This window comes from Leuciscus leuciscus (genome assembly GCF_965113295.1).
Source record: "Leuciscus leuciscus genome assembly, chromosome: 2".
NCBI classification, from domain to species: Eukaryota; Metazoa; Chordata; class Actinopteri; order Cypriniformes; family Leuciscidae; genus Leuciscus; species Leuciscus leuciscus.
Window position 1 is genome coordinate 44,114,090 of NC_138726.1, and position 27,719 is coordinate 44,141,808.

Consider the following 27,719-nt stretch of genomic DNA (forward strand, 5'->3'; position numbering starts at 1 on the left):
CGTGATCATAAAAATACAATTCCTAACCTGACATTCATTGTGTAAATCAATTTGACTGGCTTGACCTTGTTCTGTCTAATACAAAGCCCCAAGACCGCCGAAGTTTGGATTAAATGCACCATAGGAACTAGTAGGCCTACATGAAACACGGGGACAATCGCCTTGAAAATGACAAGAGCTGAGCAAGAGCTGTGTTTAGATAATAGTTTGTTTGTTTTACTCATGTCAGTAAAATATAACAACTTATCTGAAATTATATGACAAAATGTTCATTCTCCCTTATAAAATCAAACATGTTTTATGAAATAATAAAATATCCAAAAACAGCTGGCATACACATTCATTTAATTAGTTTTATCCGATCAATCACTAAAACATGGCATCTCTCAGTTTTTGCAGAAAACCGCAGTTCTGAGACGTTCACACATCCACCAAAATCATGTCACGCTATCACCAGCAGAGGTCATAATCACCACAGAATTGATCCAATCTTCATGACAACCTCTTTAGGCCTACATATTTACCAAGCATTGCATAGCCTACCTTTTATTTTATTTTATTTTTTATGCTTCCTTTTGCATTTAATTTATCTTTCTTAATTGTCTGTTTATAGACTTATTATATCTGTCTACCTTTTGTTTTCAATTATGATTCTGGGTTTTAATTTGGATTCGTTTGCAATGCTCATGTGGAGGATTTAATCTTAAAGATAATGCAGGCCATGTCAAGAATGCCGTAGCCTATCATTTTGAATATGTATGTAGGCTATATTGTTATATGTAATAGCCTACATATATTCAGCATAAATACTGCATTTTATATAGGTCTATATACATTAGGCTATATATAGTCTAGTCTTACAGAGTCATGTTAAAATAATTCAAATGAATAGATCATGCATTATATAACAGATGGCTCAACTACGTGTTTGGGGAAAAAATGCATTTCTTTATTCATATTTTTCGTGTGTGCACTATAACCAGATTATGGTATCAGCACCATGGTTTAAACCATATTTAACTAAACAGCTCCATGTCACTGTGTTAAATTTCGATAGTAGCCTATACTATTAAAATACCTAGTATTGACATATATTTAGCAAGTTGAAGGTGACCTCAGTGCTTTTGGTGTTCACAAAAACGTCATAGGATTACATTTATGGTCAATTTTAACAACGGGGGTTATAATTTAATCTTTAGTAACGAAATTGGTCAAAACCTCGACAATAATTAAAAAGCGATACCAAGTGAGAAATTACTGATTATTTTAGAACTGCAAATTCATAGGTAGCGTGGCCGAGCGGTCTAAGGCGCTGGATTAAGGCTCCAGTCTCTTCGGGGGCGTGGGTTCGAATCCCACCGCTGCCAATGTTTTTGAATGTTCGGTTAGCATCAGCCATTACGGTTGTACATTACGCATGTACAATTTAAAGATCTCATGACACGTAAAGATGCCTGAATGCCTACATTTAGGCGGAACTGGAGTATAATGTCATGTGTGGCTTCAGTGGTTCTCACAGGCAGAAGTACTTTACCGTTGATGATGTCAGATCTATCGCATGCGGGGGGAACCCAGAATAAGATAAATTGATTTTAGGTTCCAAGGTTTGCAAAAAAAAAAATGTTCAGGTATTTTTGTCACTATAACAGGTTTAGACAAATACCGAGTGTAATAGTATACCGGTATTTAACGTTCATAGTATTAAAATTACTGCAGTGAGAAATTCGTTTTCGTGTGAAAAGTTTGAGCGGTCTCTAGTGGTGTGTTTCACAAACGACAGGTGCAAACTCTGTAGGCCTTATCTGCTAAGTATAAACGAAAGTGAGTGCTAACGACCGCTTAGTCTTTTATAATATTTTTTTTATTCATTGACTTTGTAATGTACACATATATAAAGTGTATAAACGAGATAATAAACGAGAACAGCCTTTGCAATCGGACATGTGAAAACGCATTTCAGCTTCGTAGTTTTTGAGCCTCTTAGTGGCTCGTAGTGAGATACGGGTACTTACGTCTATGGTACGTTACCCCTACCGAAAACCGCTGGAGGCTGGACTTGTGGTGTGACAAGCTAGTAAGTTACGGAAGTTTCTAATCTTTTGAATTTCCATCTAGCTTATTGTAAGTAGTTTTATTTGATGGTTACCGTGCAGTCCTTCCTCAAAGCTGTGTAAATGAAGTGAATAAATAGTCCGTTGGTCAAGCGCTGCCCTACAGCTTACTTATTGAAAATATGTCATGTGGTGTGAAAGCCTTTAGTAATAAGCAGTGGCTTTAGGGTAGCTCTTAGAGACAACATGTTTTTCAGAATTCTGTCGCACTTTACAGAGATTGAAAATATTCGGTGTGAGGTTATTACTGCTGCATTTGTAACCTGTTTTGATGTTCATATACATTCCTGTAATTAACTGACCTTCATTAGTTTCTCAGGTGCAAACCATCAAAATATAACTAAACCTGGATGGGACATACAACAGATTTTAAAGAGAATTTGTACCACATAGAATCTTTGAAAACAAAGCCTTTCTTGTTGAAATTGAAAGTTTCCTCTTCGAGTCCTTCTTAAAGGAATGTAAGTTATGGTTTAAAAAATAAATAAGCCAATAAGCCATTGATATTTAGGGCTCAAAGCACCGAAGGTATCTTCACATTCATTTGAAATTGTCCTGTGACATCCTTTTAAATGTTGAATGTGGGTCCACAAATGCTCAACACAGATGATCAAACCCTAACTTAAGTAAAGATTCAATATGGATTTTGCTATAAAAACCATGTCATAAGACACATTTAATTTAGATCACTGATACTTTTTAATGCTTGAACTCTGATGATTGCCACTTGTGGCTATATTAATTAAAAATGTTGCTTTCCTATAATTTTGTGCTCCTTAATAAAGTTCGTTTAAGCTTAATGGGTAGTTATTAAAAATTAAATGTGAACATTTTCTTTTTTTATACAGCAGGCAATTTCAAGGTACACTGGACATAACTTTTATCTAATCAGCAACTATGAAACCTCCATTTCGTCAGCGAACTGAGCCGTCACGCTTTCTATTTAAGAGCATTGAGCAAAAACAGACAGTGAGAGAGAAATCATCCTGCAAAGAATGGGCTCGCAAAGATCTACAGAGCTTTTTGCAAGCTTTGAAACTACAGAATAATTTTGAATCGGAGTTAGATCTGACCGAGCTTCAAAAGAAAGTTCCCCAACGATCTCTCAAAGAGGTAAACTCATTGCCATCACCCAAAACAGATTAAGCTGGATGAACATGCACATGTCCATTGTAATGCAATTACTGCTTGGTTTCAGATTGAAGACCTGATAAAGTCCCTGAAGTCACGTGTGCTGCAGAAGGTTTATCTTCAGGTTCAGAGTCAGAGGAGGGAGCATCACAAGACTAAGGTTCCCATTGAAATCTGGGCAGAGCTGGTTCAGAAAATTTCCAGATCCCATGAGAAGACTATTTCCTCTGCCTTTTCCCAGGTCTGTATTTGACATTTCAATGTGTAAATGCACCTGACACCACACCAAAAACAATCATTTCTCAACCTTATTATAAATAAACGGTTTTATTGAGCTTGTGGGAGGGGGAACTGGTTCGCCATTACTTTGACAGGATTAAACTAAGGAGTAGACAAATAATGATGGATAATGTTTATATTTGACTATAAGGTTGTGTTACTTATGAAACTTTTGAACTACAATGATACACAAAGGTGTGTTACATTGATGCACCACAAGTATGTAAGTTCAGCAAATGATTCTGTTGATGATCTATCTCATGATTTTTATTTATGACAAACAGTATACTGTATTTTACTGCTTTATTGCCTTATATCACCGTAAAGCAGATAAAATGTTAATCATTTCAGTTTATTTTGTACTCTGTCATCAGATGCTTGTGATTGCTGCCACAGAGCCCTGTGGCCTGTTGCACTCTGAACCTCCACACTCCACCAGCCGAACACCTGCTTTCTCCAGACTTTACCCAGTTCAGTCCGCTAAAACCCCTTCTCGGCCTTCCGCCTTGGGCATGAGCCCAAATCCTGGCATTATCACTACCTCAGCTACAACTCTTATTCAGCCTGACTCTAGTTCTAATGCTGTTGACCATATTAGCAAATTGGATAATGCATCAAGCAGTTCACCTGTAGTGCCTAACACACCTGAGACACCAACATCCTCACAGATGAGAAGAAGCCCAAGCCAACTACAATCAGAAGCAGAACCAACAGTGTCCAGGCCTCCTTCCACTGATCCAGTGTCACCATCAGTTTCCTCAAATAGAGACAATCCAGTTCGATTGGGACCGTTAGATCACGATAACTTATTATCCAAACCAAGAATGCTGAAGTGTGTCATGAATTTTGACAAGATTTATAAATATTTAAGTGGCGTTGGCTCTACAACCGGCAATTCAGCCCTTACTTCTATGGGTATGTATTGTTATTATGATACATTTTAAGTATAATATTCTATTATGATATTAAAAAGTGGAATAAATTATACTCTTCATGGCCATTTTACAAATTGTCCCAGGAATGTGGAAGTTAGATCAACTTAAACAGTTTAAAACGTCTCATAATAACAACCCTCATGCCGTTCCAAACCTGTATGACATCCTTTTGTCTTTAAAAAGATTACAGTGAAAGTCAATGAGGATCAATGTTGTTTTTGAACCCCATTGACTTTGACTTTCATAAAAGTCAGTTAGCCGATCATGTGGGAACGACATGAGGATGAATAAATTATGTCAGAATTGTAATTCTGGGTGAACCAATCTGTTATACATATGTGAAAAGATCTCTATTTTTCCTCATATTTTATATTATGTCCTCAGAGAGTGCAGTGCTGTTGGATATGCTGATGTGTTTGCCTGAGGAGCTCCCCTTACTGGACTGCAAGGAACTTCAACATCACCTCCTCCAGTTAAACTCGCAGCTCTCCAAAACAGCTTCTTCTTCAAACGTCCCATGTGCGAATGTAGCCGATTCTACTGTATTAACACAGAAACTTAGGACTACTACTGGATCCTCCACTGAGTCTGTCACAGAACCAGCAAAGGGCAAAGACTGGGCTACGGCTGGCACCTGTCCTCTCAATCCTTTGTTAATTCCAGTAACCTTGCTGAAAAGACTGTCTCTGGATTCTGAGAAATGATATGCTTAGGCTGAACCCCTTCAGAATTCAGATGAGAATTCAAACCCTCTGTGTGGGTCTTACGTTTCACTTTTCTACCGGTTCAGATTTGTTCTTTTCTTTTGTTTGGGAAATGTGTGTGTATAAAGTTTTCATATTATTTCACTACACTTAAGTTGATGATTCTGTTAAATTACGTTTCTTATAAAAATATATCCAAGACATAAAACATGAAAAATAAATGTAACATTGAATATTTAAAGTGTCTACATCTTCAAATTGTTGTGAATGTAAACAACCATTAATTGCAGTTTGTATATTTTCAGTATTATCACCAGTCTAGTGTTCTTGAGTTTCCAGTTGTTAAAAAAACAAAAAAAAACTGTGTATACTTTTCTCAATTTGAATGCAATGCAAATAAAGAATTGTCAGTTAAGAGAGGTCATTTCTTAAGAAATATGTACAATGTCTGGTCCCATCTACCCCTCAGTCTGTGTGTAGTTTTAGTTGGTTAAGCAGTGTTTATGTTCCTCTAGTAATTCTTCCATTCATCTCCTAATTATGCGAGCTGTGGTTATCACTGTATTACTGTATATTAGATGTCTTAATTTTGTACTTTTTTTAAAAGAACAGTTTTCAAAGAACCAGTTAAAGGGATATTCCATCCAAAAGTGAAATGTCTCTCATCATTTACTTACACCCTTATTTGATTTGATTCAACTTTATTGTCATTACACAAGTACAGGTACAAGGCAACGAAATGCAATTTAGGACCGACCTGAAGTTATTAAGAGATACAGCATAACATGAGGAGAAAAAAAAAGGCAACCCCCAGACTATGTTCCAATAGGGAGTACAGTTTGGGGACAGTAAAACACCTCAGCACATTTGCACATAATCAGTACACAACATGAACACACAAGACTTGCAACAGGGGAGGGGACAGGGGGGTTGGAGGTAACCCAGCACAGGCAAGCAGCCATCCGGTCCTGCAGCCATTTCGGCGCTGGTCACAGACCCGCCTGTCAGACTGGTGGTAAAAAGCGTCGAAGGTGTGGGATGGGGGCTGGGGGTTGGTGATTGCATATCTGTATCTATGTAAGAGTTTCTGTATGTGTAGGCCTGAAGAGTCGCTACGCCTGGCATCCCAATATAGGTGCCTCAGTCCGCAGGATGTCATAGCGAAACACAGCAGTTGCCATGGAGACAACCTTGATCAGGTCCCAGACAGAGTCAACAATCAGCAGGTGTCAGTGTGGAGTCGGGGAAGGAACGCAAGAGCGTCTCTTTGCAGTGCTCTCTCCAGAGGGGGTTGTTGTTCCAGCAGCGGCCTCGGCCAAGGCCAGTGCTGATTGAGTGGGGCCGAAAGCAGATAAGATTGTGGTTGTTTGGTCTGGGGACGAGTAGCCGCATTCCAATTTACACAGCTTCTGGTCCGTTTGGGTCTCCGAAACCATTTGCCTTTGCAAAGCTGTGAGCTTCTCCATGATGTTACCCATATTGTGGTTCATAGTCACAGTCTGAGTGCCGACAGCTCTGCCCACTGCTTCAATCATAACGGGCAGCCTTGTGGGGCTTTGGACAGCTGTCACCGTCTTCTTAATTCCTCGATAAACCAGGGCAGTGCCTAATCCAAACAGCAGAAAACCTGTTATCATGGTTCCGAATAGGTAGATATCTTCAACGTCCTCCACGGAAAGAGCCGCCAGACACACGACCCGCCACTTCCCCCACGCGTCCATCGTGTAGCCAGCTGCAAACGTTCCGGCAGGGCAGTCAGGTTCCCCCGAACCCAAGCTTCTCGTCGAGAAGATGGTGTCAATTGCGCTGAGAGACCAGTTGATCAATTCCATAATTTCTTAGTTTGGAGAGCAGTGCGGAGAGAGTCTCTCAAAGTACAAGACAGTAACGAGACGAGAGGAGCAAAGCAGGGAAGATAAGGGAGAGGAGGGTAAGAAAATGCGACCGCCTTCGTTGAGAGCCAAAGCAAGATGTATGCCATATGCCTTATGCCATACCAGATGTATATGACAATCTGTCCTCAGATGTGAACCTTTTTATTTTTATTTTTTTTGAAACAATCTCTCTTCTGGTACCAGACCAAACTGCCAATGTGCATATTATAGCGCAACCTTATGTCGGATGGATGTGTGTGGAGGTAGCTGAGTAGTGGGAGGATTTGGAACCATCCCACCAAGTTTGAGATCTCTATGACTTACAGTCTGGTGCTTTTAGGCCAGAAAAATAATAATTGGCAAAACAAAACACAGTACTTTGTTGCATTGACCCCTAATAAAGAATTACCTTTTAGAGTGAGCATCATTACACAGGTGAGTAATATGGTTACACAATGACCCATGAGTACTATTGCAACACAGAGGTCTAGGTACATCAAGTTAAGTGATGCTACCATTTGCAACGTTTCATGATATTGAAGCTCTTATCTGCTCCGCTCCCACAATGGCGTGTATAACTCACCATCCCTCACATTGTTTGACTGGCTGCTGATAAGATATCTGCAATAAAGAAACTCACTTTACAAAACATGGGGAATATAAAATAATGTAACAATGTAATCCGAAAGGACTAAATTGAGTGGTGGAATAGAAAGACCCATGAACAGTGCTTTCGGAAGAACAAAGAGTGTTGCATGTGAATTGGAAAAAAATTAAAAGTACAAAGAAAACTAATGAAGATACTCTCTGTTAGCTCATGATGTGCTCAAAATCTTAGATGTTTAAATCTTATTGCTCAGTACACAATAGCTCTAATATTATTTTGTTGTTCATGTACTCGATTGAAATTACAGGTAAAAAAAAAAAAAAGACACCTAAAACAATTGAGAATATAGATATTTATTTATTTTAACATAAGCAAGTGTCAATTTACAAACATGTGGAGTATAATGATAATAAATAATTTGTGGAGTAAGGATAATAAATAATTTGTGGTTAATATGTAATTTACATACCAATTCATTTTAATGCAATGTCATAATGAACAACAATAATAAAACACAAGGACACCTGAAGGAGCACTAACAAAGTAAAACCTGTAAAATTATATAGTTCTACACTATCTTCTTATTTTGCTACCTTTATTATTTTAATAACATTTCTGAAGGGAAGCAGGGCACTTCTGAAGTTTCACTGCTTCTCTTCATCATGTAATCAAACACTATGGTCGGACAATGTTTGTCACACAGATTCTGAAAATATGCACAATTGCACTACTACTACATTGTATGGTAAAAATAGAACTCTTTTTGCAACTGAATTGAGATTAATACATCAAGACTGGATATTTTTAAAGCATCAAAGCAACAAATATATTTGATATGTCAAAGAGAGCCGTCCTACTTGTGGTAAATTCCATGCATTTAGAATATCACACTTAAATATCAAATGATGACCGGATCTGAGGTCTGTCCATTTTCATCTGTTAAGAGCAAAAGACATAATGAGGAATTTTCTAAAAACAATTATAGTGATGCTACAATGCTTACAGAAAAAAAATAGTACAAGGAAAATCACTGGCTGTTTGTAACCGGTACCTTCTGTGGACATATGCAGTAAAAGGAGTCATAAATTCAAATGTGTCCTTTATCAACCCTATGGCTGCACATAGTAGTTTTAGATGTGTTTACTTCATACTGACTGTTTGTATGAACAATGTTGATACATGTTTATCTGTGTATCCTGTCAGTACTCACAGACTGATCTCTCTGAAGATAGCGGAGATGAATATCAGGATCAGGTGAGAAATTCTGGGTGTAGAATCGATCCGCAGAGAAATCTGGTTTTCCTAAACAGTCCTGCTTATGTGAGTATACTGGATTATCATACATGCCATCTGGAAATACAAAAAAGGTAAGTTGACTAATCAGAGACTTGTTAAAAAGTAAAATTTATGTTAAATAGATATACGTCTTCTATACTCAACGTAAGTTTATTGTAGATCAGACTACAGTGCTCTTATTGCACAGGAAGGCAAAATGAAAACATATATTTGTAGTGGTATCGTGATCTTTAATTCTCCATATAGTTTATGGGTATAAATGAGTGATTTATGGTGTGCAAATGATGTACACTCGCTAATATTATATTTCCCATAATGCATGCATTCGAACCGCCCAGAAAAGACTGCACCTTTCTTTTTGAGTTGCTCTCTATTTTGTGCTAGTAGCAAAAAAATCTGTATCTGAAATACACTACTGTTAACACTAATTAATTGTGCACAACAATAATTTTGTGAATGATTCAAATGTTCAGTTATTTTGTTGGTACCTGATGTTTTCTTTTGTGGTGGCCACTCAAAGTCATCATCTAACCATTCTTTCACTAGCTCTTTCTTAATGTCTTTATTCCTGTAAGTCAAAGAAATAGAGTTATGGACAGGAAGACACAAAAACATAAGAACACCGCCTTTTTTCCAATACACATTTGGAAAATATGCTGTTTTCATTAAACCTGAGTGATTGCATTATACCAGATTTTTAGAGGGACTGTCAGAAAGTTTTGAATCGTCCGCAGATTTAATGGCAGGATTGTAGCCCTCAAACATGTTAAATACTGCTAAATAAACAAATGGTATTAGAAAATTCTCAAACAAACTGCCCTTTCTGGACTTGAGAGTGGCTGATGGATTGTTATTTTCAGGGCGTTCGCGGAACAATGATCGTGCAATGATCTTATGCTCAAAGGGCCTTGTGTTCAAACGTGAAGTTTATCAGGACATTCTGCAGACCATCTGTCCACCAATTGATGTTCAACAGACGTCGAGTGATGTAACAAGGCAACGACCCAAAGCACAGGAGTGAATGGCCAACTGAATGACTTCAGCAGAAGAAAATACGCCTTCTGGAGAGGCCCAGTTTGAACCTTATTGAAATGCCTTGTTATGACCTCAAGAGTGCGACTCAGACTGGATATTCCAAAAATATTGCTGAACTGAACAGTTCTGAAGTTTCATGCAATAGCTTACCTTTTTACAGTCCGTTTGTTTATCATGAGATAAGCTGTCAGGAATGCTATAGTTATTACTGCAATGCCTGCTACTGTTCCCAATCCAGCATAGAATCCAACCTTGTGCACCTGGAAACTGCAGTCCTCTCCCAAGTACCAGTTAGCTTCATTTTGCTGGCAACTAGAGCAAAGATGCATTATAAGTCCTTTTCAATTTTCATAAAGACATGTAACAATAGTACATATTTGTTACTATTGCTTTTGTTTCATTTAGATCAATCCAGTTCTTTAGACTGGTCTTGCACCAATCATTGGTCTTGATCACATGAAAAATTTCATCCTATCAGAAGGATTCAAACTTTTAATATTGCTTACACACCAATTTAAGCATATATTTATATTTATATTATCAAACTAGCCATTTAGTAGATGCTTTTATTAAAAAATAAAACACTTTATGTGTGTCGGGGACAGACATACAATCTTTCAGTTTCCAGCCCAGATCTTTAACCACCACTATATAGTTAAATAATTAAATATAGTTATGATAGTACGTACTAGCAGGTTGGACCTTGTTGATCAACTGCACAGCTGCCACCGTGCATACACGTTTTTGATTCAGGATGATTGATATCGCATTGAGTCACACATGCCACTTTGCCACCCGGCAACTCAATTCCAGCAAAATACTTTGGGAAGTCTCCAGTAAGATTTTGTGTAGCCTCAACACACACATTTGTGACTGTGGAAATAAAGAGACAGTGAAAATAAATAATAAATACAATAAAATTAAATAAATAAAAGTATAATCAATTGCCTGATTTTAATAGAAAATCTATGCTACTGTTTTTTTTTTTTTTTGTGTGTTTTTTTTATTATTTGTTGGTCTCGTATAGCTTCTCTCCCAATGCTCTCCTTTGTTCACTGAAAACTTTTAGAACCTTTTTTGACCTTTTCTCAGTAGTGTCTTGGTTTCTAGTAACAATTCAATTATTAGAAATGTGAATTCTTATTGATAATGTATTGTGCCCTTTTTCTGATATATGCATTTTAGTTTTATCTCTAAAATACAATTCATTTGCAGAGGCCAGTTGGAAGTTATTTGTGTAAACTTTAAGATTTTGCAGAACTGTGATTGAAAACATGCAGAATGTTTTGAATATTTCAACATCAAACATTACACATTAAAACACATTTCAGTTATTTCAGTAGTTCACTCAGTACTTAAAAATAAGATTTTTGTTTTGGCATGGAGTATGCAATTCAATGAAATGACAGAATTGATTAACAGTAGCCTATCTAAAATAGCACTATTCTTCTTGCCCCTAGCACAATACGTTTACTGAAAACTCACGATTGAGCTTAGTCGGTGTTGCAGAGGCATCATTTACAACGAAGTCTTCTACAATAAAAAAAAGGACAAACATAGATTAACAATGCATCTTATAACTTCAGAATATATAGAGGGAGGAAATGCATATGACAACCTACCTGTACTGTTTATTATTTCTCCAAGAGCCTCATTCAGCTGTGTGAGTGCATCTTCATAAGCATCGGTGGCATTTTCATAGTTTTTAATGGTAAAAATAACCTCATGCTTAACTTTCAACTGACTAGCCATTTGATTTAAAGAGAGAGAGAGAGAAAAGACAAAAATATAAAATCAGTCCTTCAATTTTTTTTTTTCAGTGTATTCAAGCTGTAGAATTATGTTTATTTTTTAAATTGTGGTTATAATACATGGTTTAACAATAAATCAAGTTATTAAACATGTTTGGTTTATTACATTTTGCACTTTTACCTTTTCTTCAAAGTCAAGCTTCTTTTTCCTCTATGCCTATTTGGGCTTATCGGTTTACCAGCACTTTGAAAGGACAAAAAAAAAAAAAAAAAAACAGCAATATGACTTATTAGTCATACATTATAAGGCCATTAATATAATTACAAAATAGCTTGAGCTATCAAAGTAGATGAATTACCTTAGAATAATGTTCTTCACATCCTGATAGTTAGGCATATGGGAATAAATGGGGACAACCTAAAATAGAATGAAACTATATCTGTTATATTTCAAGTAGAAAAAAAATAGTTTGTTAAAGTCTTAGATACTTATGTCACTTTAAAAAGCCATCTAATCCACAATACCTACCTTCTTTTTGAATTTCTTAACAAAATCGATATATACATCAGATGATGTGTCTTCATGTTCAGAAGTAAAAACTTCATTCACTTCCATCTCAACTTGAGCTGTCCTTTCAATGTCCTCTGAAATAAAAGTAGAGGACATTTGAAGAAAACAAAGTAGTACAGGACTTTCAGAAAACAATTAGTAAAATTTTAAGAAAGTTTAAGTATAAAATGTAACAACTAATTAAAACTAAAAAGGGCATCCTGCCCATCTCATGTAGTCGAGATACCATTGTTTCTGCTAGGTACCACTAGGGATACCACTAGGTTTCTGCAATTACAAAAATTCAAGCTATGGTTTTATTAAACCGCAACTTCATTCAGCTTTGAAGAAATTTTAATACACCACATTTTAATTAATGAGACAAATCTTACTGGAAAAACAATTGCAAGAATTTTCATTCTGAATATGACATTGCTGCAAAATAATTTCAAAGAAATTGGCATGTTAAGCCCACTTACATGTGTGACGTGAAGATAAAATGTAATCATATAATCATTTGTTTTTTATATTTGATAGACTTTTTAACAAACCTTTGACTGTAATTTCATTGTTAACATTACTGCAAAATCTCCCCGTATAACCATTCGGACAGACACAAGCCAGGTTGTTTGAATGTGGAGTTCCACCATTTTCACATGTAATAGGTGTGGGGGTTGTGGGGGTTCTGGTGGTTGTGGTGGCGGTGGTTGTGGTTCTAGTCGTTGACTGAGTAGATGTTGTTGCTGTTGTTCCATCAACGGAAGTCATAACAGGATCTTCTGGAGTTGTGACATCAGCTGTAGTTGAGGCAGGATTTGGTGTGGATTCGGTGTCTCCTGTAGCAATAATCTCTGTAGTTGTGACACTAGCAGAAGTAGAGGTGACATCTCCTGTAGTTGTGGCAGTATTTTCCGTAGATGTGTCACCCTCAGTAGTTGAAGCGGTAACAATTCCTGAAGTCATAATTGTACCTGTTGTTGTCGTTATATATGCTGTAGTGGTGGCATCATCTGTTGTTTTAGCAGAATCTGTCATAGTGGTAGGATCTCCTGAAGTTACACCAGAAATCCCTGTTGTACTTTCTGCTGTATTTGAAGTTTCAGTGGTTGCTGTGATTTCAATAGTTGTTGAAATATCTGGTGTGTGAGTGGTGTCGACTGTGGTTGTAGGATCTCCTGAAGTTACATCGGAAGTCCCTGTTGTACTTTCATCTGGAGTTTTAGTGGTTTCGGCTGTATTTGAAGGTTCACTGGTTGCTGTGATTTCAATAGTTGTTGAAATATCTGGTGTGTGAGTGGTGTCGACTGTGGTTGTAGGATCTCCTAAAGTGACACCGGAAGTCCCTGTTGTACTTTCATCTGGAGTATTAGTGGTTTCAGCTGTATTTGAAGGTTCACTGGTTGCTGTGATTTCAATAGTTGTTGAAATATCTGGTGTATGAGTGGTGTCGACTGTGGTTGTAGGATCTCCTGAAGTGACACCGGAAGTCCCTGTTGTACTTTCATCTGGAGTATTAGTGGTTTCAGCTGTATTTGAAGGTTCACTGGTTGCTGTGATTTCAATAGTTGTTGAAATATCTGGTGTGTGAGTGGTGTCGACTGTGGTTGTAGGATCTCCTGAAGTTACATCGGAAGTCCCTGTTGTACTTTCATCTGGAGTATTAGTGGTTTCAGCTGTATTTGAAGGTTCACTGGTTGCTGTGATTTCAATAGTTGTTGAAATATCTGGTGTGTGAGTGGTGTCGACTGTGGTTGTAGGATCTCCTGAAGTTACATCGGAAGTCCCTGTTGTACTTTCATCTGGAGTATTAGTGGTTTCAGCTGTATTTGAAGGTTCACTGGTTGCTGTGATTTCAATAGTTGTTGAAATATCTGGTGTATCAGTGGTGTCGACTGTGGTTGTAGGATCTCCTGAAGTTACATCGGAAGTCCCTGTTGTACTTTCATCTGGAGTTTTAGTGGTTTCGGCTGTATTTGAAGTTTCACCGGTTGCTGTGATTTCAATAGTTGTTGAAATATCTGGTGTGTGAGTGGTGTCGACTGTGGTTGTAGGATCTCCTGAAGTTACATCGGAAGTCCCTGTTGTACTTTCATCTGGAGTATTAGTGGTTTCAGCTGTATTTGAAGGTTCACTGGTTGCTGTGATTTCAATAGTTGTTGAAATATCTGGTGTATCAGTGGTGTCGACTGTGGTTGTAGGATCTCCTGAAGTTACATCGGAAGTCCCTGTTGTACTTTCATCTGGAGTTTTAGTGGTTTCGGCTGTATTTGAAGTTTCACCGGTTGCTGTGATTTCAATAGTTGTTGAAATATCTGGTGTATCAGTGGTGTCGACTGTAGTTGTAGGATCTCCTGAAGTGACACCGGAAGTCCCTGTTGTACTTTCATCTGGAGTATTAAAGGTTTCTGCTGTATTTGAAGGTTCACTGGTTGCTGTGATTTCAATAGTTGTTGAAATATCTGGTGTATCAGTGGTGTCGACTGTAGTTGTAGGATCTCCTGAAGTGACACCGGAAGTCCCTGTTGTACTTTCATCTGGAGTATTAAAGGTTTCTGCTGTATTTGAAGGTTCACTGGTTGCTGTGATTTCAATAGTTGTTGAAATATCTGGTGTATCAGTGGTGTCGACTGTAGTTGTAGGATCTCCTGAAGTGACACCGGAAGTCCCTGTTGTACTTTCATCTGGAGTATTAAAGGTTTCTGCTGTATTTGAAGGTTCACTGGTTGCTGTGATTTCAATAGTTGTTGAAATATCTGGTGTATCAGTGGTGTCGACTGTAGTTGTAGGATCTCCTGAAGTGACACCGGAAGTCCCTGTTGTACTTTCATCTGGAGTATTAAAGGTTTCTGCTGTATTTGAAGGTTCACTGGTTGCTGTGATTTCAATAGTTGTTGAAATATCTGGTGTATCAGTGGTGTCGACTGTGGTTGTAGCAGATTCTCCTGAAGTTGTATCAGAAACACTAGCTGAAAATGAAGTGATATCTGTTGTGGAAATAGAAACATTTCTTGTTATTGGTATAGCACTGAGCATATTTGGCTGCACTCTGTTTGTCTGTTAAATTCTGCAATTTGTTAAAAATGTACAATAAACCTTAACAACGTTTTGCTGTATAGGCTTTTATGAGGCAAATAAATAATCAGCAAACTCTTAGAAGTACAGGTTCTATATAGAACCTTAAAGGAAAATAAATAAAATTATAACCTGTTGAACATGAAAGTATTTTGCAATCATTTAAGACATTTCTCCTTATATATAACTTTTTAGGTGCTCTTTCAAATAAAGTCAAGAAGAACCCTAGGGTTCTATATAGAAGGATGAAACTGGAGGAAACTTTTTTACCTAAGAGTTTTCTGTTTTATTATATCTGTCTGAATCAAGAAAATGTACACAGTTCATTGTCACAATTTGGGGTTTGGGTTTCATTCTGTGCATATGTAAATGTGGACCATGATGATCATGCTCTCAATTGTCCGGTCCTAATAACAAACGTGTGTGTGCATGCATGTCATGTTATTCTGAGTTTTTTTTTTTCATACATACCCATACACAAAAGAAATATATTTCAAATATATTTTCAGTATATATTTTGGAATATATGCAAATATTTGAAATTGGCCCAATAAATATATTTCACACTTAACATCATATATTTTTGTTATATTTCAGAATATATTTCAATGTATTTGGAATATATGCCACATATATTTTGACACTTTTGGGGACCCATACAGAAAAAAATACATTGAAATATATTCTGAAATATAACAAAAATATATGATGTTAAGTGTGAAATATATTTATTGGGCCAATTTCAAATATTTGCGTATATTCCAAAATATATACTGAAAATGTATTTCAAATATATTTATTTTGTGTATGGGTAACACAAGCAATGTTTTTAATAAGAACACCAAATGACATAACAGTTGTCATTCGTCTCACGCATGAGCGCTGCGGTACACTGTCAAGTTCAAAGAAGTTCAGCTATTTAAGCTTGTTTTGTCTGACAACTGATGTTTTTGTTATATGTTAGCCTATAACAGATTTTTTTCCACATAATTATAGTATAGCCTACATTCATAGGCTATGTGTTTTTGTGCCTTGATTTTGCACATTGTTTTAAGTCGAATATTTAGTTCGTGTCACGTACTGTGCAGGAGAATCCAAACTAACACAGTCTTTCATAACACTCTTTAGATACAGGAAAACAAAGATATAATATAAACACAACCACATAGAACAAAGACGATACCAGACAATAAACTGAATGAACTAAGGGGTTAAATACAGACAGAGTAATTAATGGAAAACAGAACAGGTGCGTAGATTAATTAACAACCAAGGAAACTAACGGTAACTCGGAACTAAAGCAGAACGAGCACAGGAAACACAGCGATAACACAGACTATAAACGTGACAGCATTGACATGTTTTTCCCCCAGTAAAATAAGAGGAAATTATCAACAAATCATATTATCAAAACATACTTTTTAGTTGCAGCTTTTAGAATATGTGTTGGCCTATATACAATTAAATTATGAAATTCAAAATTTCTTAAATTAAATTTAGTTTTAATTGGTTGCGATGGAAATATCTAAATTATCTCCTGTTGTGGGGTCAGCTGTTAACATATCATCTTCTGTTGGTGAAACTTCTGAAGAACTATATGTAGCTGAAGAAGCATCTGTTGTACATATAGAAACAGTTATAGCTTTAAGGAAATCTGATGTCTGAAGTCTGATGTATAATTGAGAAATCACAATTTTTTGTATAAAGACAGTCTGGTTATGAAGCAAACATGCAGTCAGTCTAAATGTGATTTTTCACAAAATGAAACAGTTTACTGTGATATCTAACAGTTCATGTTTTAGACATCAAAGTTAGCTTTGTTGGTTATTGTGGTTTCAGATGAGGCCAATGTAACTTCAGTGCCATTTATGTGCCTGCAATTAATAGTATATGAAAAGAATGTGTAACGATATTATCCAGGTATGGTTCTCCCATTAGCTTCACAAAAATATTTTGATAATATGATTATCTTTTTAATGGTGTGTAAGTGTCTCAACTCTTGGTCAACCTTTCCCTCAAAAATACACTATTCCTGCATTTTCCACCATTCAATGTCCTTTAGAAGAGGGTTTATAGATTTTGAAACCAGAATAATCATTAAAAAGTAAATCTTCCTCCACTCCCTTTCCTAAATCACCATATTGACATATATTTCACTGAGAGTGCGCATATGGTATGCCTACACAATTGTTTTTAACATACATACTTTATTTCCTTTTAAACACCCTTTCAGGACCATGCAATCTTGTTTCTGGATGAATCAATGTATGAGATCAACAAAACATTTGGTCCTTTTAATTGGTTCATCCAAATTTATATCAAGAATTTATTTTTATTAAATTATATTTTTACAGAATGTCTACTGTTTTTATATTTAACTACAGATCTGACAGACAAAACAGTCAGTGCCAAATATTACTAGCCTTTTAAAATGTGCACAACACACTGTGTTCTTATGAGATTTAGAATCCACTTTGTATTCAAGATTTTTTTTATATAGGCTAACTAATGCTGGGCACATTTTTGCAGGTCTAAAAAGCCAGAAAATATGAATTGATTCTTTTAATTGTTACTAATGTTCTCATTTATTCTCTCATTAGTCTGAAACAGTATTACAATCTTTATCTCTCTTGGCCTGACTATTTATATTTTTATACTCAATGATTTATATTTGTGTAATGTTTTAAGTCTAATGAGGATGAAAATAGTCAAAGTATTTCAAAACAGCAACATGGTTTTGTTAAATAAAGCAAAACAGATATCCAAATGGGTGCAAACACAACATGTTTGCGTGCATGGCACAAATCATTCCGGACAATGAACTGAGGGACTATGAACTAAAAAATGAACAGGTGTGCCAATTAATCAAAAACCAACAAAGAGCAGGAAAAAGAAACAAAGTAAATGGGCAACAAAGGGAAACAAACAAATTTAAGTGACTCACTAATTGTGACAATTTGATGTATATTTTTCTCCTTACCTGAAATGAGAGACAGACTCAGGATCAAAATGAATGAAGTTGCGTAGCTTATCCCAATCATTTCCCCAAATGATGCCAGTATCCAAACACATGAAAAAGAATACACTGAGCCTCAGACTTTGACAGCTGTAGCCTCTAACACATCTCAGCTTGTGCACCTTCAAATGTCCAACTCAATGTGATTTACTGACCTAAGTACATGGTTTAGATATTATAAGTCACACATTCTGAAAGCCTTAATTATGTATCAAAGTTCACTGTGAGAGAGCGATTGTACAGATCATAAAACACTGATAAAAAATAAAGACTTGTTTTCCTCAAACCATTTCACATTGCTACATATTTCCCAACGTCATTTTATAATACACTGATATTACACAAACTAGCCCAAACTGGCCCAAACCACCAAACACAAACTGGTGGATATTTCCTGACTAGCCCATCATAACGATGTGAAAAACTTTCATGTTTTGGATTTGATGGCTGACTGAAGGAACACAGCTGTTACACAACACATTCTTGTTACAGCAAAATTATAAATTATTAAGGCAAATGCGTGTTTGAATTGGCCTTCTTACGGAGAATGTAAAACTACTGTAAGTGTGCTTTGTTTCAATTTCTCCATTATGCTCTTCAAAGTTTAGCTGATACAATATTTTAATATAAAAATGCATCAATTGAAAAAAGCACAATTTCCACAAAATGCTAAGAGGAAGTTAAAAAAATATTTTGAAAATAACCTTCAAAGCACCTTCAGTATAATTGTTAGGCTTGTTTCTTTCTTTCATTTCCAAATAAATCCAGATGAATTAAATGTTAAATTTCTTTTGATAAATATAATTTATAGGAACAGCAATAGATATATAGGCCGCTGTACGTGAGCTGTATCGTTCAGTTTCGTTCCGACAAACGGGGCACTAATTTTTCTTTTGCTCAATATGTTCAACGTTAATAAAAGGTATCCAAGCAAAAAGTTCTCCACGCATTATCCTGCAGTTAATGAGAAATTGTAATTTATTGGCGCACTATATTGACTGCGTATTGAGACATGTAAAACTGTTGAGCTAGATTTTCAACCAATCAGCATCGAAAATGTAAGTAGGTCAGAGCCGAAATCAAGCCAATATCACTACGCACATGTAAACATGGAGGAGGACGTAAGCAGCGCATCTTCATCTGATAGCGGCGATCAAGCTCGATTAACACCCGTAAAGTGTATTCTTCATGTCGGAAAAGATGGTGGGAAAGGTCCGCAGCCCTTTACTGAAGTCCGATGGGAAAAAATCAAGCATAGGAATGGCTTAAAACGTCGGACGCTACGGAGCTAACGTTAGCTATTGCTAATAAACATGTTGCCCTCCTGGACAAACCGGTCTCTGATGTCCCAACAACTACGGGTTTCACCCGGCCTGCTATCGGCGTTTTATAGACGCTTGACTTGTGTGTATGTGTGTGATGGGTAGGTTTAGGGGTCGGGTTAGTGTGTGTGTGTGTGTGTGTGTGTGTGTGTGAGAGAGAGAGAGAGAGAGAGCTAGGCCGCTGTCGGTAGCCTAAAAGAGGCCTAGAAATAGGGTTTCGTCCCACCAAGTGGGGCACTACCTACTTTTTTAACATCAGAAATATATAGAGATTCCTTAGGAAAAAGTTCTCCACACACAACCTTGCAGTTTTTGATAAAAATGATGCTAAAGGTGCATATAGTATAAAAATAGTATAAAAAAAGGTGCATCTTTTCAAATGTAAACATGAGTTCACAGTGGGAATTTGCATGAATCACTGTCCCAGACTTACTATGGACAGAGGTTGATTTGCATGGGGGCACACGCACAGCAGTTAACAAGAAATCTCTAAACTCTCCACACCTTATTAACTTTTTGGTTTACTTCTGTGGGAATGAGACATGTGTACCAGTCGCACTGAGACATTTCAAATGATACCAAACATGTATAATACTGTATGATAATTGTTCATATTAAACCATATGGATTTTTGGGTGAATTCAGGTAGGGATGGGTGAAGGGAATGATGTGTAAATTGGGAGGTGATCAACTCAAGTGTGATCGTGTCTCTAATGGGGATGGTAATATAGCAAGAGAGTTCAAATGTTAATTTCCTTTGTTTTCTCAGAGAGTAGCCCTCTCTTCCAGTTCTTCCAGTTTCTCCAGTCTAACAGTTTTCTCTCCTTGATACCGTGGGTCAAATTCAGATGAGCCCCTACGGAGTGGCAGACGGCCCACGCAAGTCGACTTACGCCAAATAACACTTACGAGTAACACTTGACAATGTATGACGTATGTAGGAGAGTAGCGTTAGCTTTGATGCCTCTCGCGGTTCAAACAAACAGGGCTGGGCAACAAACTCAAGCTCCTCCAACATTTCTCTTTAAATATTTCTCTAATTCATAACCGTGTTTTGTTTTGCTCTAGTCAAGTCAAGTCAAGTCATCTTAATTTATATAGCGCTTTTAACAATGTAGATTGTGCCAAAGCAGCTTTACATTGATAATAGGAAATTAAAGTAACAGAGATTATTTTGGCTTTATAGCAGCTCTATCTTCTGCGCTTCCTTGTTCATTAGTCCGTCATGCATCAGGTCAAGGGTTACTCTTTCACCGTAAAATGATGCATATGGCCGTCTGTCGGAAGCTAGTTATTTTTTACATTTACATTTACATTTAGTCATTTAGCAGACGCTTTTGTCCAAAGCGACTTACAAATTAGGACTAAATTAAGCGAGTCATCGTGAAGAGGCAAAAAACAACGCAAGAAGTGCTCAAAATACGAAGTTCAGTGATTGTTCAGAGTAGCATAAGCAAGGACATAAAGGAAAAGGAAAGGTAGGATATAAAGGAAAAGGAAAGTTTTTTTTTTAGTTTTTTTTATGAGGATAAGTGCTCACGGAAGAGAAGGGTTTTCAGTTGCCTTTTGAATGTTGCCATGGAATCTGCATTCCGGATGAGGGTGGGGAGAGCATTCCACCAGCATGGAACAGTGAATGAGAATGTTCTGGAAAGTGATTTTGTGGCTCTCGGTGATGGAACCACGAGACGTCGCTCATTGACCGATCGTAGGTTTCTGGTAGGGATGTAGGAGTGAGTGAAAGTATGAGGGAGCTGAGCCTGTGATAGATCTGTAAGCAAGCGTCAATGCCTTGAACTTGATGCGAGCAGCGAGTGGTAGCCAGTGCAGAGAGATGAACAGAGGACTGACGTGGGCCCTTTTGGGCTCGTTGAAGACAAGCTGAGCTGCAGCATTCTGAATCATTTGTAGAGGTTTAGTTGCACATGATGGAAGTCCAGCCAGAAGAGCATTGCAGTAGTCAAGCCTAGATATGACCAGGGCCTGGACGAGAAGTTGTGTTGCATCCTCAGTTAGGAAAGACCTGATCTTCCTGATGTTGTGCAGTGCAAACCGGCATGATCGAGCAGTCTTTGTAATTTGGTCTGTGAAGGTCAGCTGGTCATCAAATACTACTCCAAGATTTCTGACCGATCTTCATGGGGTGATTGATGATGAATCTAGCTGGATGGTGAAGTCGTGTTGTAGAGAGGGATTGGCAGGGAGGCAGAGAAGGTGGTGTTCCTTCATCCATGCCGAGATGTCCGCCAGACAGCTTGAGATACGTGCAGCTACTGTGGGATAATCAGTTATTGACACTTCCTCGGTTACGTTAGGCAGTTTTGAACTTGTATATGCAGTTTAATGTTTGATGATTGTGTTATTTTACATTTGCGTAAGCAAACTTCTATCACTTGTTTCTGCTTCTTCTTCACCTGCGTTTTGGTCCGGAGAATCTGTAGCTTACTATTTCAGAAGATGAGTAATAGTGCCCCCGGAAATTCAGTCAGTCAGGAAAGAGTAAAGTAGATTTGAAGTAAATTCCTATGTACACTAGCAGTGGACTAGCCTAGACTAGCCAATATTTTCAAACAATGTAAGTTTATAAGACAGTATGTAAAACCATGTGGAAAAAAGTATTTAGTAGGCTATTCAATAAAAAGAGTAAACACAACTACAAGTCAAGTACCCTATACTTAGAATACTTAATTATACTTTTAAGTATCTCGATCAAAAGATTGAGTACAAGTAGGCCAAATATACTTTATATATATTTCTGAGAAAAAGTATATTTCTGAGAATTAGGCTACATAAAAAGTAGATTGAAAGTATACTTTCTTATTTTAGTTAAAAAGAAGTATCCTAATAGCACACTTGAATAAACTTCAAGGGTGAAGGTAAACTCTGCAGGACAACGGCACTCCAGGACCAACATTGCCTATCCTGACTTAGGATCTGGTTCAATATTAATTTAAAAAAGAAAATAAAGGCATAGAACGAATGATGCATTGGGGAACACCTCAGGCGTGACAGGTATCTGAAATTACTATCAAATCACGGCAATCATATTGACCAGCGACAGCCCATGAATCATTAATGTGCGACCTGAAAGTATATAAGGGCGCCTTGCCAACATGACATTCACTTTATCGTCTGAAGGGACTGTTTGGCAGGCAGGCCCCGAGACATGGCAAAAAGACGCAGTGTCTCATTCCCTGTTCTCAGGGAACAAAGGTTATAGTCGTAACCTGAGACGTTCCCTTTGAAAGGGAACTCGCACTGCGCATTGGGGAACGATATACCCATGACGCCATGCTAAGGAGAGTGCATGCCCATTGGCAGTGACAGCTGTCAGAACCACCAAATTCAAATCAAATGCCAGAACCACTCACCCTCAGGTCACACTGGGCTGTCAGTGACAGCATTCCCTATGGTCATAGCCCAAGCTATATGCTTCACAGGAAAACCTCCATAAACTTTGTTTAATGAAAGGCCTACCTGGGCCTGCTCAAGGGCCTAGGACCACAGCTTCAAATTAGAAGGTGTCCCTTCTAGGGAATGTGGCTAGGGAAACCGAAGGAGCGCCAGCCAATCACTATTCAGGGGAACATACTCATCCAAAATGACAACAGGAAGGCCTGACCTGGCGTCACTTACATGGGACACTTCAGTCTGACCAACTTCCACTCTGTCTGAGCCTCTGGACACTTGCCTTAGGTAAGGCATCCAACCCGAGGGACTACGAAGCTGACAGTAAACCACTCGGCCCGGATCTCAGAGACGGGGTATCCAGGAGAGCATGACTCAGTATAGCGCTTACAACCCTTGACAGCGAGGAGAGTTTCTCTGCTCGATCCACAGATCTACCCAGCACTTGTGTTTCAAAGCACTGAGGAGGCCTGAAAAGGCCTAAGGGCTGATCTAACTGTGAGGCCTAACGAGAGGCCTACGACAGTCTGACCAGACTCAGGAGGCCGAGTACTCATAGTGACCCTCAGTGAGGCTGCCTGGTGGCAAACAAGGCTGTAGGCTATATAAAAAATAGGTTCCGGGAGGGAACCAGTAGCAGAAAGTGAACACTTTAGTCGTGCTAGGGCGCAAGTTCGCCTTCAGAAGCTGCCTGCTAAGGCCAGCTTAACTGATAGCAAGCGGCCACTAGCTGCCAGAACCCAGTATCGCTGGGAAACCAGCGAAACCTGATAACCAGTAGGGGGGATACCTAGTGCCCATGCTTAGTAACTCGCCTTCAGGGAGGCCTGGTGAGGCCTACTAACTGATAGCCAGTCAGGCTAGCTGTCCAGTTGCCCACATGTGGGAACTCGCCTTCAGGGAAGCCTGGAGAGGCCTACTACCTCATAGCATAGTAGAAAACGTCTCAGGTTACGACTGTAACCTATGTTCCCTGAGAACAGGGAACGAGACACTACGTCAGAATGACGCTATGGGGAACGCCTCAGGCGTGACAGGTGTCTGAAATCAAATATCATCTCACAGCAATCATGCTGACCGGCGACAGCCCGTGAATCATTAGCGTGAATGATTAACATGCAACCTGCAAGTATAAAAGGGGCGCTTTGCAAACATGACAACATCCTATCGTCTGAAGGGACTGTTGCAGGCAGGCCCCGAGGCATGGCAGGAAGACGTAGTGTCTCGTTCCCTGTTCTCAGGGAACATAGGTTACAGTCGTAACCTGAGACGTTCCCTTTCGAAAGGGAACTCTACACTACGTCAGAATGACGCTATGGGGAACGATATACCAACGCCACCATGCTAAGGGGAGTGCCTGCCAAAAGGCAGTGACAACTGTCAGAACCGGCAATTCAAATGAACGCTAGTACCACTCACCCCCAGGTCACACTGAGCTGTCAGTGACAGCACTCCCTACGGTCATAGCCCAAGCTAAATGACACCACAGAAAACCTCCATAAACATAGTTTAGTGAAAGGTCTACCTGGGCCTGCTCAAGGGCCAAGGACCACAACTTCAACTTCTTAGAAGGGGTCCCTTCTAGGGAATGTGGCTAGGGAACCTGAGGAACCCCAGCCAGTCACTATTCAGGGGAACGTGCCGCCTGAAACGCCACCAGGCAGGCCTGACCTGGTGTCACTATATAAGACACTACAGTCTGGCCACTTCCTGTCTGTCCGAAGACAGAGCCTCTGGACACTTGCCTTTAGGAAGGCATCCAACCCGAGGGACTGTGAAGCAGGCAGTGAACCACTCGGACCGGATCTCAGAGACGGGATATCCTGGAGAGTATGACTCAGCATAGTGCTTTACAACCCTTGCCAGCGAGGGGAGTTTCTCTACTCAATCCACGGATCAACTCAGTGTTTGTGTTTCAAAACACTGAGGAGGCCTGTGAGGGCCTAAGGGCTGATCTAACTGGGAGGCCTCAAGAGAGGCCTACGACCGACTGACCAGACTCAGGAGACCACATACTCATACTGACCCTCAGTGAGGGGAGGAGCATTAGATCTACCTGGTAGGCAACCAGGCTGTAGCAGGAAAAAGAGGTTCCAGGAGGGAACCCGTAGCAGAGAATAAAAACTTGAGTCGAGCCAGGGCGCAAGCTCACCTTCGCTAGCTGCCTGATAAGGTCTGCTAAACTGAAAGTAAGCGGCCACTAGCTTACAAAAACCCAGCACCACTGTGAAACTACTCTCAGGGAGACCTGGAGAGGCCTTACTACCTGACAACCACAGTATGTGGGAGCTCACTTTCAGAGAGGCCAGGTGAAGCCTACTATCTGATAGCCACAGAACGTGGGAGCTCACTTTCAGAGAGGCCTGGGAGGCCTACTACCTGACAACCACAGTATGTGGGAGCTCACCTTCAGAGAGGCCTGGTGAAGCCTACTATCTGATAGCCACAGAACATGGGAGCTCACTTTCAGAGAGGCCTGGGGAGGCCTACTACCTGACAACCACAGTATGTGGGAGCTCACCTTCAGAGAGGCCTGGTGAAGCCTACTATCTGATAACCACAAAACGTGAGAGCTCACTTTCAGGGAGGCCTGAAGAGGCCTACTACCTTAAAGACCATGCTAAGTGGAAACGCACAGTAAGTGGGAGCTAACCCTCCAGGGAGGCCTGGTAAGGCCTACTACATGACAACCACAGTATGTGGGAGCTCGACTTCAGGGAGGCCTAGTGAGGCCTACTACCTGATAACCACAGTGCATGGGAGTTCACTTACAAAGAGGCCTAGAGAGGCCTGCTACATGACAACCACAAAACGTGGGAGCTCAACTTAAGGGAGGCCTAGTGAGGCCTACTACCTGATAACCACAGTGCATGGGAGTTCACTTACAGAGAGGCCTGGAGAGGCCTACTACCTGACAACCACAGTATGTGGGAGCTCACCTTCAGAGAGGCTTGGTGAAGCCTACTATCTGATAACCACAGAACGTGGAAGCTCACTTTCAGAGAGGCCTGGAGAGGCCTACTACCTGACAACCACAGTATGTGGGAGCTCTCCTTCAGAGAGGCCTGGTGAAGCCTACTATCTGATAACCACAGAACGTGGGAGCTCAAGAAAAACCACATTAAGTGGAAACTCAAAGTATGATGGAACTCAACTCCAGGGAAGCCTGGTGAGGCCTACTACCAGAGAACCATGACATGAAGGAGCTTACTTTCAGGGAGGCCTGGAGAGGCCTACTACCTGAAAACCACAGCTGACAGTGGGCCAGACTGGCAGTCCAGTTGACTGTCTATGGGGCTTTGCCTTCAGGGAGGCCTTATGAGGCCTACTACCTGATAGTTCAACCTCAGGGCCACTTAGTACCACAGTATGAGGGATTCAGCCCTCAGGGAGGCCTAGTAAAGCCTACTACCTGATCCCCACAAAAAAATGTGGGAGCCCATCTTCAGGGAGGCCTGAAGAGGCCTACTTCCTGAAACGGTCTAATCAGCTGGATGTGTACTGCTGCTGGGGACTCGCCTAACAGGGAGGCCCGGTCGAGCCTACTAGCTGATAGCGAGTCTTTCTGCTACTTTAATGAACACTGCTGGAACCATACTAATAAAAAACTTTCCTAAAGTTTTGACCTAGTGTATGCTCCACAATGTTGTGACCCACCTCCGAGGAGGCCTGTTAAGACCTACTACTCGGTAGTGAGTCTTCTGCCCGAACTACCAGGGCCAACCAACGAAGGTGAGCTGGCCTAGGAGCCCTATCTTAGGGGCTACCCGGTTACTACACCCGTTAAAACTGTTACTACAGCGCTTACAGCATCCTGGTACCTAACCACATCGCCAAAGGCAGTGTACTCAGCACAAAGCAAAACCCTCATAGCAGGGGAGTACAACATACGCCACTCTGCCTAGTGGAGGCCCCATTTCAAGGGCCTACCTACTAAATGCACCTAATAAAGGCGTCAGCTCATGGCAATGCCCTGGCTTCAAGGGAGCGGAGTTCAAATACCGGAATGAAATGTAGTTAGAACTGCCTGCTCAACCGGAGCCATCGTGGTGTGAGGTAGATAATACAGAGCTGAGAATGGATTACTCAAAACTACCCCGCGTTTAGTGGGGGAGTAACACCATATGCCCCTGAAATGTTAGACAGGGAGCGGGCCTGCAAGTGGCTCCAAAGGGTAACAGGGATTTGTCCTGTGCCCAGCCTGGGGAAGCGGGGCTTGCTTGCAAGCCAACCAACCTTCACCCCTCGTTCGAGTGGCTCAGCTCAAGGGGCTGAGTGGAGCCAGCTCTAGAGGCCTAATCCAAGTAGCTCTGTTCGGCAGGGTCTGGCAAACTATCACATCGCAGAGCGAAAGACAGCCTAACCCTGCCTGAGGGATCATACCTCAACTACCACCCTGCATTACTCTACCACCCCTGAATGCAGTGAAAGGGGCGGGCCTTGGCCAACAACTCCCATTTAAGGGAGGAGGCTGAAATCTAGGGGAGGAAGCCTAACACATAATGAATGTGGCAGCTATACTTAGCAGAACGCCTCCAACATCCCAAACCTAGCCTAGGCCAGCTACAGAGGCGGCCCGGGTTAGGGCCGACCTACAAGCATAGATCTACCTGAGAGCTCGGAGGAGC

General features: G+C 39.8%; 2 protein-coding genes across 9 annotated transcripts; one reads left to right on the forward strand and one right to left on the reverse strand.

Annotated features, from left to right (window-relative positions):
* Window positions 1-2,020: 2,020 nt before the first annotated feature.
* Window positions 2,021-5,599, forward strand: snapc2 (small nuclear RNA activating complex, polypeptide 2). 3 transcript variants are annotated; one of them, XM_082161197.1, is made up of 5 exons: window positions 2,021-2,074; window positions 2,960-3,224; window positions 3,310-3,483; window positions 3,896-4,436; window positions 4,841-5,599. In XM_082161197.1, exons 2-5 carry the CDS (start codon window positions 3,009-3,011, stop codon window positions 5,158-5,160), a joined length of 1,251 nt encoding a protein of 416 aa, XP_082017323.1. In that variant the 5' UTR covers window positions 2,021-2,074; window positions 2,960-3,008; the 3' UTR covers window positions 5,161-5,599. The 3 variants fall into 3 exon arrangements, with proteins under 3 accessions (XP_082017323.1, XP_082017325.1, XP_082017324.1); XM_082161199.1 differs by having other exon boundaries at window positions 2,064-2,121; XM_082161198.1 differs by lacking the exon at window positions 2,021-2,074 and having other exon boundaries at window positions 2,136-3,224.
* Window positions 5,600-7,978: 2,379 nt separating this feature from the next.
* Window positions 7,979-18,520, reverse strand: LOC309493182 (uncharacterized protein). 6 transcript variants are annotated; one of them, XM_082162298.1, is made up of 13 exons: window positions 18,326-18,520; window positions 15,228-15,239; window positions 12,825-15,059; window positions 12,253-12,368; window positions 12,083-12,141; window positions 11,905-11,967; window positions 11,595-11,716; window positions 11,458-11,505; window positions 10,662-10,845; window positions 10,123-10,284; window positions 9,426-9,505; window positions 8,852-8,991; window positions 7,979-8,577 (listed from the first exon to the last, which is right to left on the reverse strand). In XM_082162298.1, exons 1-13 carry the CDS (start codon window positions 18,384-18,386, stop codon window positions 8,533-8,535), a joined length of 3,327 nt encoding a protein of 1,108 aa, XP_082018424.1. In that variant the 5' UTR covers window positions 18,387-18,520; the 3' UTR covers window positions 7,979-8,532. The 6 variants fall into 6 exon arrangements, with proteins under 6 accessions (XP_082018424.1, XP_082018425.1, XP_082018423.1 ...); XM_082162299.1 differs by having other exon boundaries at window positions 12,825-14,618; window positions 15,228-15,257; XM_082162297.1 differs by having other exon boundaries at window positions 15,228-15,257.
* Between the last annotated feature and the right edge of the window lie 9,199 nt (window positions 18,521-27,719).